This window comes from Ictalurus furcatus, chromosome 11 (genome assembly GCF_023375685.1).
Source record: "Ictalurus furcatus strain D&B chromosome 11, Billie_1.0, whole genome shotgun sequence".
NCBI classification, from domain to species: Eukaryota; Metazoa; Chordata; class Actinopteri; order Siluriformes; family Ictaluridae; genus Ictalurus; species Ictalurus furcatus.
The window spans coordinates 22,338,327-22,354,422 of record NC_071265.1 but is presented as its reverse complement, the minus strand read 5'-3'; the positions used below and the strand labels follow the sequence as shown (position 1 = coordinate 22,354,422).

Here is a 16,096-nt window from a genome sequence, read left to right as displayed (position 1 = left end):
CTACAGGGAATGGGAAAGAAATGTGAGCGGGGGAAAAAATAGAAACAAAGTGTATATAATGGCAGTGTGTGTTATCTGAGTGATTACCTGGATGATATCTCATACAGTTCTGGTATAACTGTACAGGAAATGCCAGCCACACTGACTGACTGTAAGATGTCATCAGCTTTCTGGCCCAAGTTGGAGCCACTGATGGTGAGAGTGGTGCCTCCCTCCTTCAGCCCCGTCAGAGGCTCGATCTAAACCCAAAGTCCACACAAACACCATGTTTAGAGCAAAGTCTCTCTTAACGGCGCTATACAAATGTAGTGTGTACACTGTACATGAATGCATTAGTAGATAGTATCAAAATGCTTTCGAAATAACTTACAGAGAGAATGACAGGCGCGGGACATGTGTCTCTGACACCCGCTGAGCAGGTCTCTTTGTGCACACAGCTTGACTGACCCTCGCCGCACCACACACAATCGTACTTCTGATCTGCTGTGTGACACTGACTGCAGTCTGAACGGCCCACCGAACAGTTGTACAAAGTTACTGCAACACACAGAAACGCTCCAAGTCAGCAATACAGTGTCGTACGGACAGTTTTACACCCTGAGTCATAAATAAATGTCAAATTTAAAGTCATGCACAGCAGATTTGGATTGGATTGTAAAATAATAGGAAGTGTGCACAAATCTGACTGAATGCTATTCAAATAAATAATCCATATTCTAAGATATTCTGCTTTTAGTTCTTTGACTCTATTCAAATACATTCGACTAAATGACCCTTGTGTATATATACATACATTAAATAAAAACATACTAACAAAGTATATGTCCTAAAAGTGATATTAGCCTGCATGTGATTAGTTAAAGTTAAGCATGCAGTATATAACAGTCACACATTGCTTGTGGTTGAATCTCAAATTGTTCTTTATGGGACACTACATAGTGCACTAGGTAGGCTTTACAATGCCATTATATTAGTATGTACACTACTATTCAAAAGTTTAGACACACCCATTCTTTATTTAATGTGTTCCCCTTCAGATTAGATTAAAATTAAAGTCATCAAAACTCTGGAGTAAGACAAAAGGAACTATGGGAATCATGTTGTGATAAAAAAAAAAAATAAATAAAAAAAATCCAAAACAAATCAAAAATAATTGAATATTTTAGCATCTTCAAAGTAGACGCCCTTTTTCTGTCTAGAATTTCCAGAAATGTATTCTTGGCATTTTCTCGACCGATTTCTTGAGTAATCTCCCCTGAGATGCTTTTTTAAACAGTATTAAAGGAGTTCCCACCGACGCTGGACTCTTATTGGCTGCTTTTCGGAATATTTCGCTCCGAGTCATCCGTTTAAAAAAAAATCTTATTTTGTAAATAAAGTGTTAGTTTTCTAAAGAAAGAAGTGAATATGTCGGCACAATTATATTTTCATCTACGACACCGATTTCAAACATTTAAATCACACACCTTCAGATCAAAATGGTTTTAAGATCATGAGAAACGTTTCAGTCGAGTGTCTCGGTAGTGTAAATATGAACCATTGGGGATTGGCCAAAGCGAAATATATAATAATATTATTATTCTTGCATTTGAATACTAATTGTTTTAAGTAATTCAAATTCTAATGTGATTTCTTAAAGGAACCCAACGACCTTATTAAACACTATTACACTATTGCTACGTTTGATACAGAATCATTTTTAAGGTTAAAACACAGCTGAGATAAGGTCAGATCCTCCCACTGGAAAACAGGTTGAGCACAAAAGGGCAGAGCAGACACAAAGGGCTCTTTACTAATACAAATGGTTAGCCTCAAATGCAGCAAGCTTTCAACAGACTGCTTTAGAAAAAGTACATAATTAGAACGTTCAGGCTGCAATATTTCATATCTGAAGTTCCCGCTCTTTCCCATCAGCGGGCAGAAGAACAGCGATGGGCTCAAAGAACTGAGTGTTCTCTTTCAGTTCCAGAAAAAAACACAAAAAAAACCCCCCAAAAGTTAAATCAGGGCCACTTGGCCAAGGATGAAATGAAATGCTGTGTTATAATGTGCTTCTCTGAGCTCTACTAGAGGCAGCAGTTTAAAGACCACAGGCCACAACAGCAAGAGACTATAAAATCATCGCTTCACCAGGACTCTCTCTGATACAAAGCCTGCTTCTGCTACTGGCCCTGTAATAACAGCTTCCCCTTGGGGAACACACACACACACACACACACACACACACACACGTACGTAGACAGCGTAAAGTGAAAACACAGCTGCTGGAGAGCTCATGTGGAACAATTAGTTTCCCACTACTGCAAAAACAATGCTTCTGTGGTGGAAAAGCAGGTGAATGAGAAACACCAGGATTAACATGGTGAGCAAAGTCTCTCTCTTCCACTCTTACGCAACGCTGCAGAATCATATCCCACAGCCCTGGACGTTTTTGACGTTCTGACACATCGATGTTATAACTATAGCTTGAGGTACCAAACAAAATAGACGCTGACATTCAAGACGGTGGCTACTTTTAGAATAAAGTAAATACACCAGGCTTGCGAGCCTCTCTCAAGAGGTCTACGGAAAGAAATTCGCTGAAAATAAAACCGCTACTCACCAAAGAGTCCATTAGCACTGTCCACATGAAAGGTGTCTCTCCTCTTCACGTACACCATGGCATTGTACTCCTCCACCAGGGCGGAGTAGGAATACTATGGAAACGGTAAAGAGTTATGTTTCTGCTTAATAGAGTCGGGACTGGCTTCACACTAGCGGTGTGCAGATTTATAGGAAACACGGAAATGTGTTAAAGGAGATTCAAAAACACCATGTCTGTTTCCACTATTGTGCAAAACTAACAAATGCAACTCAATTTAAAAGTTTAATGAGGTTTTTTTTGTGATTCGAAATATTTCAAAGTCAATCATTCAATATTTTCTTAATTTGTTTTTAGCAGTATTATTATCATTGGTATTTCTCAATTCTGTTCTCTGGAGAAAACTATTAGCTTTCAAATGAAACGCTGTGATGTCAAATTTGGGTTATCAGTCCCTCCAGGATTTTGCGATTCTTCAATCGCAGAAATGAACGCAAAATCGAGCAAACTCCGCAATATGTGGAGGAGCTTACAATTTTTCAAAATTACTGCAGACTTTTTATAGATTCAGGCCAAGATGAGTCATGTGACATCATCATCAACAACGCACATTCAGTCAAAGCCCTCTCCGATTCACACGTATCGAACATAAAAGGTCTCATTTACCAACAAACATCTCTGCGAAAGGCCGTGCAAAACTTTTTTTTTTAAATGCATCTTCTCAAATTCGAGCAGTTTTCCGTATAAAAAAAAAAAAAAAAAAAAAAATCACATCAAAGCAGAATCAAGCATTTTTGGCCAGAATAAATCACATGAATGAATAAAGCTTGGGTTTTGTTTCTAAAAAGGTAAAAGACAAGTGAATGGTGTGTGAATGTGCATGTATGTGTGCAAGCCTGTTACCTGGTGATGCTGACAGGTAATGTCAAAAAGAGACGGGTTCGTGGCATCGTTCTCTACGTAAGCTTCCACCACCACAGTCCGTCCCTCAATCACCAAGACACACTCGTACTGCAAGTCTGGGTCCTACAACAAAAAGACAAAACGAAACAGTCTTGCTCCGGTGTCGGTGTCTGAGCGTGTAAATGTTTGAGAGTACAGGCGGCATGAAGTGTGAGTGAGTGTGTGCTGTTATAGAAGTGTGGAGTTTAAGTGAACTGTGTGTGTTTAACCTGGCTCAGATGTTGGTTACTTGAATGACGTGTTGGCTGCGAAAAAATGTGTTATTTAGGAGAGGAGTGTGTGTGTATTTTTATACCTGATAGAGGTGAAGGTTGCGGGCCAACAGATTAATCTTCCTCTCTGTCTGTACAGGCAGCAGTGGTGAACCCTGAACCTTCTCAACACAAGGACACGCAGAGGAACCCCAATTCTCCAACAAGCCCTCGTCTCCCTGCTTACACACGCGCACACACACACACACACACACACACACACACACTTGCACTTACATCACCAAACAATTTGTAAACATAGGGTTTGAATGAAAGCTGTTAAAATGCTCTGATGATAAAACCTAAATAAAGCAAAAAGTACCACAGCAGCTGAACTGAACTGATAAAGAATGAAAGGGGAAGAATTTTTTGGGGTTTCATAAGCTGGCGTTTCTGAAGTGTATCCAGTACGAAGTCAGCTTGCTGGGAGAAATTTCCACTCGTATGGACTCACCGGTAGGTCTGCCATGTCATACTGGTAGTCGGTCTCGGAATCCACATCCAAGAGACGAAGGTAGCTGGGAGAGGCGTGGTCTAATTCTCCGTCACCTGACAGCACCGCCGCTGCTGAAAATGTAGTCGTGTCATTTTCAGCCATGCTCAGTTCCTCTTGCAGTACCTCAGGTGCGTCCTTCTCCGAGCGCACGGGCAAATCAGATGGTAGAACAGCAGGTACTGTAGGCCTTAAGTACGAGATGTCTGGTTTAGAGTCTGTTACCACGGTCTCGGGACTCTCGGTTCGTGTTACTTTTCGAGTTTCGGTTGGAGGCTCAGCCAACGGAGGCGATTCTTCTACAATCTGTGGGCTGCTAGGTAATTCTGGAGCACTGGTTTCTGGTTCCACTAGTGGCGTGACTTCTTCAGGAAACAGCAACACTACAACTTGTGAGGGCGACGCTGACGGCAACTGCTGGTCCTCGGCTGCTACGAGTGATGGCTCGGTTTTCGTTCCGGTATCCAGACTGGAGATGGTGATCACAACACTCTTGGCTTCGCTAAGGGCTTCTGCCTCTGTCTCAGAGGCTAGCAGAATCTCCTCTGAGGTGCGCTCCTTCAGAACAGGCAGTGTGGAGGCTGAGGGAGTTGTGGTGGTGATTTGGGATGGGGGGGTTGGCAACATGGGGATGATGGGAGCAGTTGTGGGTCCAGGAATTACGGGCAACGTCATCGGAGTGGATGTTGTGGCTGGTGCAGTGGTTGTAGTTGCCACCGGGGCAGTTGTAGTTGTAGCTTGAGTGGTTGGAGTGGTAGTTGTAGTGGTTGTAGTAGGTGCAGTGGTTGTAACTGGAGGCTTAGTAGGTGGTGTGGTGGTAAATAGTGCATGTTTCAGGGTGACTGTTGTAATCCTGACAGGTGTACTCGGAGGAGGGGAGGGTGTGGGGACTTTGAACTGAAAGTAGAGGGAGACAGGGAGGGAGAAACGGAAAGCAAATCAAAAATAAATAGAACATAAACGGAACACAACGTAATCATAACCGAGGTTAAAAACATGTTTTCTGCAGTTAAAATATGGACTGGAATTACTTTTTAATGTGTGTGTATTAAAAAGAATCTCTCACTCGCTAGCAAATACATATGCAAAGTAATACTCGAGCAGCATCATCAGCGTGATGATTTTTATGATTCAATTGTACATATGGAATGCAAATAAACTGAACTTAAAAAAGTAACGAGATACATTTAGCTAAATGATTAATAAAACTTTTAACACAGGCAGCAATTAAATCATCATTATCAATTACAAAATCAAGCACCTATGCTATCGTGCACACACACACACACACACACACACCCCACATGTAATAAAATGGCCAGTTTGGGACAGACAGACTCACATTTTCGTTGTAAATGATGACCTCTTGCTCACACTGTGTCTTGTGGGTACAAACATGCTCGCGTACACACCAGTTACAGCCCCAATTGCTGGACACACAGCCGTGACAACTGCAATAAAACAAGCCAAGCGACATGACAAATCTAAACATAAGACAGCAAAAAAATATATATACCAGACTTGATAATCTTCATTCAATTTCTCTTCGATCAAAGAAAATAAACTAGTGAATAACATTATGCCTGGATTGGCTGGGCGTAGGTGAAGGACCAAAAAAACCCAGGACCTTCTGATGATTATCAGAAGTGTGTGTGTGTGTGTGATAGAAACTCACGGCATACTCCCAGAAAGCTGTTTGACAACCCTGCAATCATAGAAGGTGAATTCCCGAGAGGTCACACTGACATCACCAAAGCACAAGGATAGTGTGACCGTGAGATAATCTGGAGGAAAGAAAAAAACACAAGTGAGAGATTATTTATGTGTGGAAAAGAGAGACAGAGAGAGAGAGAGAGAGAAAGAAAGAGAGAGAGAGAGAGAGAGAGAGAGAGCGAGAGAGATGGAGAGCGAGATGGAGAGAGAGCAAGATGGAGAGAGAGAGAGAGAGAGAGAGAGAGAGATGGCGAGCGAGAGAGAGAGAGAGAGAGAGATGGAGAACGAGAGAGAGAGAGAGGAGAGAAAGAGAGAAAATAAGTATAGTTACATTACTTTTAGTTCGAAATGTGTGAACGGGTTCTCTAAATATTTATCGAAGCTTATCTGGGACGAAAGGGAATTTAAAGTACAGAGCTCTCTATCCAAAATCACCACATTCTTCAAAAACAGAGTGAGAAAGAGCAAGTTTCCACAGACAGTCAAAACAGATATAATAGGATCCATCTGCACTGAATGCCAGACGTAAACACATCTGACCAACCTGCATGTAAGTGCGCGCACACACACACACCTTTCTCACTGATCTTATATGTTACAAATTGAGGTAAAGAAATGAAGAACCCACATGATCCTAGCACAGCACTGTAATTTGCACACCTTATGCAAACACAGACACACTCTCACTCACACACTCTAATACGCATATACTAATATATATATATATATATATATATATATATATATATATATATATATATATATATATATATATATATATATATATATATATATATATACACATACATATATACACACACAGTATCTCACAAAAGTGAGTACACCCCTCACATTTTTGTAAATATTTGATTATATCTTTTCATGTGACAACACTGAAGAAATGACACTTTGCTACAATGTAAAGTAGTGAGTGTACAGCTTGTGTAACAGTGTAGATCTGCTGTCCCCTCAAAATAACTCAACACAGCCATTAATGTCTAAACCGCTGGCAACAAAAGTGAGTACACCCCTAAGTGAAAATGTCCAAATTGGGCCCAATTAGCCATTTTCCATCCCCGGTGTCATGTGACTTGTTAGTGTTACACGGTCTCAGGGGTGAATGGGGAGCAGATGTGTTAAATTTGGTGTCATCGCACTCACACTCCCTCATACTGGTCACTGGAAGTTCAACATGGCACCTCATGGCAAAGAACTCCCTGAGGATCTGAAAATACAATTGTTGCTCTACATGAAGATGGCCTAGGCTATAAGAAGACTGCCAAGACCCTGACACTGAGCTGCAGCATGGTGGCCAAGACCATACAGCGGTTTAACAGGACAGGTTCCATTCAAAACAGGCCTCGCCATGGTCGACCAAAGAAGTTGAGTGCACATGCTCAGCGTCATATTCAGAGGTTGTCTTTGGGAAACAGACGTACGAGTGCTGCCAGCATTGCTGCAGAGGTTGACGGGGTGGGGGGTCAGCCTGTCAGTGCTCAGACCATATGCCGCACACTGCATCAAATTGGTCTGCATGGCTGTCGTCCCAGAAGGAAGCCTCTTCTAAAGATGATGTACAAGAAAGCCCGCAAGCAGTTTGCTGAAGATAAGCAGACTAAGGACATGGATTACTGGAACATGTCCTGTGGTCTGATGAGAACAAGATAAACTTATTTGGTTCAGATGGTGTCAAGCGTGTGTGGCGGCAACCAGGTGAGGAGTACAAAGACAAGTGTGTCTTGCCTACAGTCAAGCATGGTGGTGGGAGTGTCATGGTCTGGGGCTGCATGAGTGCTGCCGGCATGGGGAGCTACAGTTCATTGAGGGAACCATGAATGCCAACATGTACTGTGACATACTGAAGCAGAGCATGATCAGTATGCAGTATTCCAGCATGATAACGACCCCAAACACACCTCCAAGACGACCTCTGCCTTGCTAAAGAAGCTGAGGGTGAAGGTGATGGACTGGCCAAGCATGTCTCCAGACCTAAACCCTATTGAGAATCTGTGGGGCATCCTCAAACGGAAGAAGGAGGAGCACAAGGTCTCTAACATCCACCAGCTCCGTGATGTCGTCATGGAGGAGTGGAAGAGGACTCCAGTGGCAACCTGTGAAGCTCTGGTGAACTCCATGCCCGAGGGTTAAGGCAGTGCTGGAAAATAATGGTAGTCACAAAAAATATTGACAGTTTGGGCACAATTTGGACATTTTCACTTAGGGGTGTACTCACTTTTGTTGCCAGCGGTTTAGACATTAATGGCTGTGTGTTGAGTTATTTTGAGGGGACAGCAAATTTACACTGTTACACAAGCTGTACACTCACTACTTTACATTGTAGCAAAGGGTCATTTCTTCAGTGTTGTCACATTAAAAGACATAACCAAATATTTACAAAAATGTGAGGGGTGTACTCACTTTTGTGAGATACTGTGTGTATATATATATATATATATATATATATATATATATATATATATATATATATATATATATATATATATATATATATATATACATACACACACACACACACACACACACACACACACACACACACACACACACATACATACATACATACATACATACATATATATATATATATATATATATATATATGTATATATATATATATATATATATATATATATATATATATGTATATATGTATATATATAAAACTAGATGTGAATGATATACAGTATGACAAGTGACACCGTGAAACCAGAGCGTCATAGTACTACGGAAGTCAATGGCATTAAACTCACAGATCATGTGTGCCTCACAATATACCGTAACATTTTCGGCAACTGACTGCCTTACCGCAGAGCAAAAGGAAGCAGCTTTATATCTAAACTTTCAAGTGTGGGACTAACCAAATCCATAAAGATTATGAAAAATCCGTATAGTGCAATACTGAACACCTATGACCAACAGTCTTTTCAGCCTCTCTCGCTCGCTCTCTTTCTCTCTCGCTCTCTCATGAGCAGCCAGGAGATAACATCTCAAAATAAACGATCACTCCACGGGAATGCTTTCATAGTTTGAAAGGGGTGTGGGGCGACTTCTTTCAAATTCCTGAATGTCGATATTTTTGTCTTAACTTCTTAAATCACAGAATATGACTTATGAAAACACACAATCGTAAAAACAACACCACCCCACCACAAAAAAAAAGAAGAAAAAAAAGCACAATAATACGCGTCAAGACTGACCGCACCGATACTGTCGACACAATTCCAACACACAGCTATTATTAGAGACAAGCGACTTTATGATCCCCAGCCTTACTCATTCTGGGAATCAATCCATGACACAGATCAACCAAGAGAACCAGCTAATGTCAGGTCTGTCTCACCTTGGCCGGGTGACACAGCGGGGACTTTCTGGGGGTCTGGTGAGGGGCAGGTGACCCCTCTCTCAGAGATGGTGGCAGGAGAGGAAGTGTCTTGGAAGAAACAGGAATATGATTCCCCATCGTTGAGCCTTGGGAGACCAGGGATGGACAGAGTGATCTGAGGAGTGAAATGAGTTAGAATCATCAAATTATGTAATCGTTTCACGTTTCATTTGGTGTGCCTAAACTGGACTGGACTAGACCAGCGTGCCCCTCTCCACAGGCACAGTGGTGTCAAAGCAGCAATTATGGCTTATGCTTAAGAGGAAAAGAAACATAAGGGACTAAAGCGATCTAATTTAAGGAGCTCCTCAAATGTTTTGAATTTTGCTTCGTTTTAACAAAAAACACGCACCGAACATTTCCTTATATCGCAAAAAACTGCTACATCCCGTCCTTTCTCTGCTATTTCCTTCTGTCTGGCTCGACCTCCTCCCGTTTTCTGTGAACTACGTGAGCTCTTATCCCCGGCTATTAAATCAAACCCATGATTAATGTTGTTATTCTTCCTCATTATACTGATATGCACTTCCTCAATAGCAATCTATTGCTCACTGTGACAAAAATAACAAGCAAATTTGTACACTGCCAAGATTCCAGGCCTAACATGCACCGAACTGCATGCACATGTATGCATACTCCCACATGTGTACAGGGATATCAGTGAGTATTATTAGACAGACGGCACCCTGAAATAGAGAGGAGTGGCGCGCGCACGTGTGTGTGTGTGTGTGTGTGTGTGAGGGACGTACTGTCCTGCTCTCCTCTCTACTGATGTTTGATGGGGTGATGGTTTGGACTGTCAGACACTGCTGCTCCATATCAAAACTCCACAGCCACTGATCAGCCTGTCGCCCGCGTGCACACTCACCACGCTGACCACACCTGAGACGGACAGAGAGACGGGGTACATCGTATACACTTAAATAATGACAGACAGCCAAGTAGTGTGTTTCACTCAAGTCATTCGGGACACAAGAGATGTGAAAAGGATGTGCATTGTGTTTACCGACACTGATGAACTGTTCTAATTTTCACAGCTGTAGACCTATATTATGTAAGTATATATAATATTTGCTGCCCTGCCCACACTTGTGTTCTTTATTGGTTTACATTTACTTTTGCCTGATGCTTTTAATTCAAAGTGACTCGGTGGTGCTAGGATCCGATCTGTAGCCCAAAGCCTGAGCCACCACTTCCCTATTTTTGTGTGCGTGTGACGTCCACAAGGACCAATCCCACAGTGGGGATTTTGTTTTGTATATTAGTATAATATTCCTCATGGCTCTGACCCCAACCTCCTAACATGCTGGGATAAGCGAAGAAAAAAGAATTTCACTGTGCTGTAATGTATATGGGACCAATAAAGACTCATTATCGTTACCATTATCTCCTCGGAAATTCACTTCTACGCCACTGCACATGATAATACCGGATGTGAATATCTATCCATCTCGGCTGTTCACTTGTGATCAGATCGTTGTAGATTGACAGTAATACCAAGTCTGAACAGTTTCAATGTGAATTCGGCTGCATTGTTTTACCCATGACCCTTTGCGATTATAAACTAAGACCAATAAGAAGATGGAAGGCCCACCATCAAAGCTCATAATGCTCCCGCATAAGAACTTGAGGGACGAATAACTCGGATTGTGACTTCTCCATCGGTGTTGCCGAACGCCGAGCTATAATGAACTCATAACTTTTGGGTAACATAGATCTAGATCTCAAAGACAGCACCAAAGAATGACCCTTGGAACAGGGCTTAAGAAGCCATTAGGACAGGGTGTGTGTGTGTGTGTGTGTGTGTGTGTGTGTGTGTGTGTGTCTGTGCTCATGCTCATGTGTGTACACAATCTCACCTTCCCTCCAGCACACACCAGCCGCAGTAAGGGTCTCGAGCGGAGAGACATGACTGACAGTCCAGGTGCAGGTGACACTCCGCGACAGGCCTTTTCACCAGCTATTTACACACCAACACACACACACACACACACACACACACAGGTTAATAACGTATCAGTTCAAACTCTACTCCAGAAGTATGTATTTATTCAGCTGCAAAAGCACTCATTAACACACTTTTCCATCATTCACACACAAACATGCACTCAGCTATGTTTTCCTTCCCAGTTGATACGACAATAGTACAAGTTTAGACATCAAATGCTCATGACTCGCCAACGAAACATGCCTTCGCTTGATAGTTTGTCTAGATAACTGTTCCACTTCGTCTGTAAAAGTAATGTTTGAATGGACTGCAAATTACCATGCGGCTGCAGAACTGCATGACGTAACTTGTTGTGCCGTGCAAATGATACGCATGCTTTCTCGTTTCCGCGGACGTCATCCAAAAAAATCTAATTAGGCACTTTGCACTGTATTGCGAATATTTGTGGTATAACAACCTACTGAATAATATTCCTGCTTACGTGGTACTTTTGGACCAGTCTTCCGGTCTAGAACATTCACTGTGGCTCTTTTCTCTTTGCCTGAATTGTAATGATTAGGGGTTTTAATTTAGTTCTATATGTGTGTGTGAGTCATCAATCTGACATCCAAAATCCTGTCTTTGTCCTGGACGTAAGCGCTTTGAAACAAGGTATGGAAACATTTGCAAATCAGGCTTAAGAGATAAACAGTTTCGAGTCTAGATAAGAGTCTGTATTTAAAGGAAATATATTCTGTGTACGCGTTTAGAAATTCTAAAGTGGACGCATTTATAGACATTGTATTATATTATATTGACCCAGGTGGATAAGAAACCTTTTGTGGACTTGGTGTGTATCAGATGGAAAAAAAAAAAAAACAATAGAATGGGCATGGCAAGATTATTTCAGGACCAGGGTTCAGGAACCGCTGTTAACTAACCATGCCCTGTTTCATGAACAATTCTAGGTTCAATGTTCTAATCTAATATGCAGGTGAACAGCTTATGTTCAACGAGTTCATAGGGCAGTTTATTTTAGACAGCTGAAATAGTTACCATAGTGCTGGTCATGATGTACAGATGCTCCTCCGAGTCATCGAGAGTCAGCTCACTGCTGATCGCTGCGTTCGACTGAATGGGAATAACGGCATATTCTTCCACCTCACCGTCAGGACCCAGAAACACCTGTAAACACAGATCCCCACGAATTTCTACATTAACGTATAAGTTAATGACAGAAAGAGATTGGACAAATACAGAAAGGGTCGAGTGATCAAATCAAGGAAAACAATAATCCCATACATCAAAACTTTTAGTACAGTCTCAGGGACCAGTTAAAATACAAGACAATATATAAAATGAACAGCACACATTAAAAAAAAAAAAAAGATGTTGTGTTACAAAGATGCAACGTACCAGTCAGTACGTTTACATGGACAACAATAATCCGATATTAACACGATTAAGACAATAACCTGATTAAGAAACTAGCATGTAAACAGCAATTTTGTATTACCTTAATCCGATTAAAGTCATACTCGAACTAAACACAAATCGAATTAAGACATGTGGAGTACTCCTGTTTTAGTCGCATTATTGATGTGCATTATAGACATGTACACACCTTAATCACACTATTAACGTCGTGTGAGAGTTTTCACCGCATTTTGCGACAGGACACGTACACACACACGGCTGTGAGCATGGCTGTGTCCGAAACCGCGTACTTACCTACTATATAGTAGGCGAGATACATGTATTTCAGCTAATATATAGTACGTAAATATGCGGTTTGGGACGCAGCCCATGGCTTCAAGCCGTCGTCTATTTGCATGTATAGCTTGACAAATAATTAACTGCACTTGAAGCTTTCGTGAAATTAAAAATAAACACACCCATAACTGTATACGGTACCATAACGAAGACGAACTGTATGTGGATACGTGAAATTCTGGAGGGACGTCGGACGGCGTGGCGCGGTGACGTAACGACGTGTGCCGTTAATCTATGTTCTATAACATGTAAGACGGGAACATGACAGGAGTATTCTAAAAGCGACTCATGTAAACACCTTAATCACATTATCATCTTATTCAGAATAAGCTCAATAATTAGATTACTGCTGTCCATGTAAACGTAGTCAATGTCTCCACAGCTTGGACTGGTAGCGTACAGAACTGACCCTTATATTCGATAAACCCACGAATGATTTCATTTTCAGACTTGTTGAGCTTGAACTTATACATAAACTTTCTTAAAACAGCATGAAACCTTTTAACTCCTGCAGCCACAAACATTTCACTCACACTATTTATCTTCTTTACTTCTGCAATACTTTAACTAATGGTGAGTTTTATTGCACTTATTGCAATTGTTTTTTTTCTTTTTTTAATTCCCAATCTAATATCTAGTTTGGGATTAAAAGTTAGAACGATAAAGAATGAGTATGTGCTTGGTGTATTTCCTTTACTTGAGGTTATTACATCATTTACCCAGACTAACTGCTCAAGAGTAAAGGTAATGGAAAAACTTTTTCATTTTCCCCCAGAGAGACAGTGTGAGCATCACTATTCACATCTGGCATGTGCCATTACGCTGTTTTAATAGTGTATGTAGACAAAGAAATATTGTGTTCCCCTTCTCTTTAGCAAGACTAGTGAGTGACATCTGTACTATATTCGTGCGACAAAGAGGCTAGTCATACACACACTACATTCTTTTCTTCACAGGAATATTCATTAGCAGGCTGGAAAAGAAGAGACTCTACTGAAAGATCTGTAGACGCTGTGGTAAAGTGTCAGTATAGAAGTGGATGTTACATGTTTTGTACTGTAGTTGCTATTTTTTTATTTTCATCATTTTTGATGAATTCCTTCATATCATGAGGAAAAGCACACATCACTGTTACAGTAAGCTCTCGCTTTCCTTCAACAATGCTTGTAGTGTCTCGTGGTAACGTTTCAACAAGCTTCCAGAGCGAGGCTTCAAAATATGAAGCCAAGAGACAGAATTGAACATTCCACACATGAGGATACATAAAGGTTCAATCCTTTTTGTGTGTTTCATCCTCTCTGGATTTACTCCGTCAGTCTTGGAGCCATGTGTATTGCTGATGAAGATTAGTTTCTCCCGTACAATTCAGATCTCGCTACTGCTGTCAATAACAACAGGAGAGTTCAAAAACAATGTGGATTTCGCAAAAAAAAAAAAACAACCCGTAGTCAGAGACTCAAGACTACACGGGCGTCCCAGATCGCACACTTATGCGCTACTCTGTGCCGGTTTGTATTATAAATAGTGTGAGGACCTTGTTCGTAATGAAAATTCCAACAAGAAGAAGTGCACTTCAAGCACCTGGACGATGCACTTATTCAACTTATTAAATAAATAAATGAACTGAAATGTGGAACTTTGGACACTTCATGCACTCGAGCAGTCGCAGCGTTGCAGAGGGGCGGAGCTACCAGGCACTGACACTGGCTCATTTCTACTCAGAATTTAACAAAAAAGGGAGTCTGAAAACTTCAGTAAATAAATGTCTTCATTTTACTGTACATGTTTACATTGATATGGTGAAATTCATGTTCGTTGATTCTGCTAAAGCTATTACGTGCATTTGACGTCATATGCCATCGACCTTCGTTTAGTTAAAAAAAAAAAAAAAACTTTAGTGTTCCGTTTGAGACGATATAACCCATCTAAATTTCATATGCTAGACGGTAGAATATACAGTATATATGCAGTAATATGCAGTATATATGCATAGTGTAAGTACATAGTGTATAGTACATCATTTGGGCCACTGCTTCAGACTTAAAAAGAGAACCTAAAGAAAACAAATACCTCGATTGAATCAATCTTGGCATAATTCAGGTCATGATAAGGGAGCATTTCATATTTAATAAAGAAGGGGGGGAAAAAAAGAAAAAAAGTTACCTTGTGTAAATTTCCCCTAGAGTCTCCCAGAAAAGCAATGGTGTGATTTGCTTTTACGCTAATAGCTACTGCAGTGAGACGAGCAAATGGACTGTCCAATATGGACTCCGCCTCCACTGGCACACAGCTGGCCATTGGGCTTGGAGTGTGGTCAGAGCCACATGGGTAAGCTTCGAGAGTAGTCTGTGGACACACACACACACAAAGAACTTGTTAAGAGAAATATCAGAAAATCTATTCAAATATGACTGATCAGCTCCAAGATCCTGCATCTCTACACATCAATGATGTGGAATATCTTCGGCATAATTACAACGCTGACATGATTATTCATTTACATAAGCTCCTAAATACACAGAATAATCCAGTGCACCAGTATTATCTGAAAATATTTTTCAATAAATAAATAAATAAATAAATAGAACGTTCATGCCGCTTATTTGGTCTTTTTCAGAGACATCACTTATTATCTCACTCTTTCTTGTGCAAAAGATTGACAACGCCCAAGTAGGAGGCTGGAGCCACAGCTATGGTAGGCATCTGGCCTTGACGTTCAAAGGCTCTAAAAGAGATTTGTTTCTGCTTTTATAATCTAACAGCCTTGGGACCTAACCTGATTCTGCATGCCTGAGAGAGAGAGAGAGAGAGAGAGAGAGAGAGAGAGCAGATAAACAGTGGGATTCAGTAGTGACTCTGCATTTCTATATTAGAAACCATGTTGTTTCGGATTGAAATACATTTGAATTTACTAGTCACTGTTCTTATATATCTCTCGCTTTATAATCTTGGGGTTTTTTTTTTTTTTTAAATCCATAGTCGAATTTCATGA

At 40.9% G+C, this 16,096-nt stretch overlaps 1 protein-coding gene across 1 annotated transcript in view; it reads right to left on the bottom strand.

The window, feature by feature from the left end:
* Positions 1–16,096, bottom strand: part of plxnb1b (plexin b1b) — a 101,776-nt gene that overhangs the window by 16,849 nt on the left and 68,831 nt on the right. The window contains exons 6-18 of the mRNA XM_053637007.1: positions 15,268–15,450; positions 12,388–12,516; positions 11,264–11,364; positions 10,154–10,286; positions 9,363–9,519; positions 5,964–6,072; positions 5,631–5,739; positions 4,250–5,185; positions 3,840–3,977; positions 3,485–3,607; positions 2,603–2,696; positions 371–537; positions 88–239 (exon numbers count right to left, since the gene is read on the bottom strand). Coding sequence (XP_053492982.1) covers positions 88–239; positions 371–537; positions 2,603–2,696; positions 3,485–3,607; positions 3,840–3,977; positions 4,250–5,185; positions 5,631–5,739; positions 5,964–6,072; positions 9,363–9,519; positions 10,154–10,286; positions 11,264–11,364; positions 12,388–12,516; positions 15,268–15,450 — 2,531 coding nt within the window. The remainder of the gene's footprint in view (positions 1–87; positions 240–370; positions 538–2,602; positions 2,697–3,484; positions 3,608–3,839; positions 3,978–4,249; positions 5,186–5,630; positions 5,740–5,963; positions 6,073–9,362; positions 9,520–10,153; positions 10,287–11,263; positions 11,365–12,387; positions 12,517–15,267; positions 15,451–16,096) is intronic.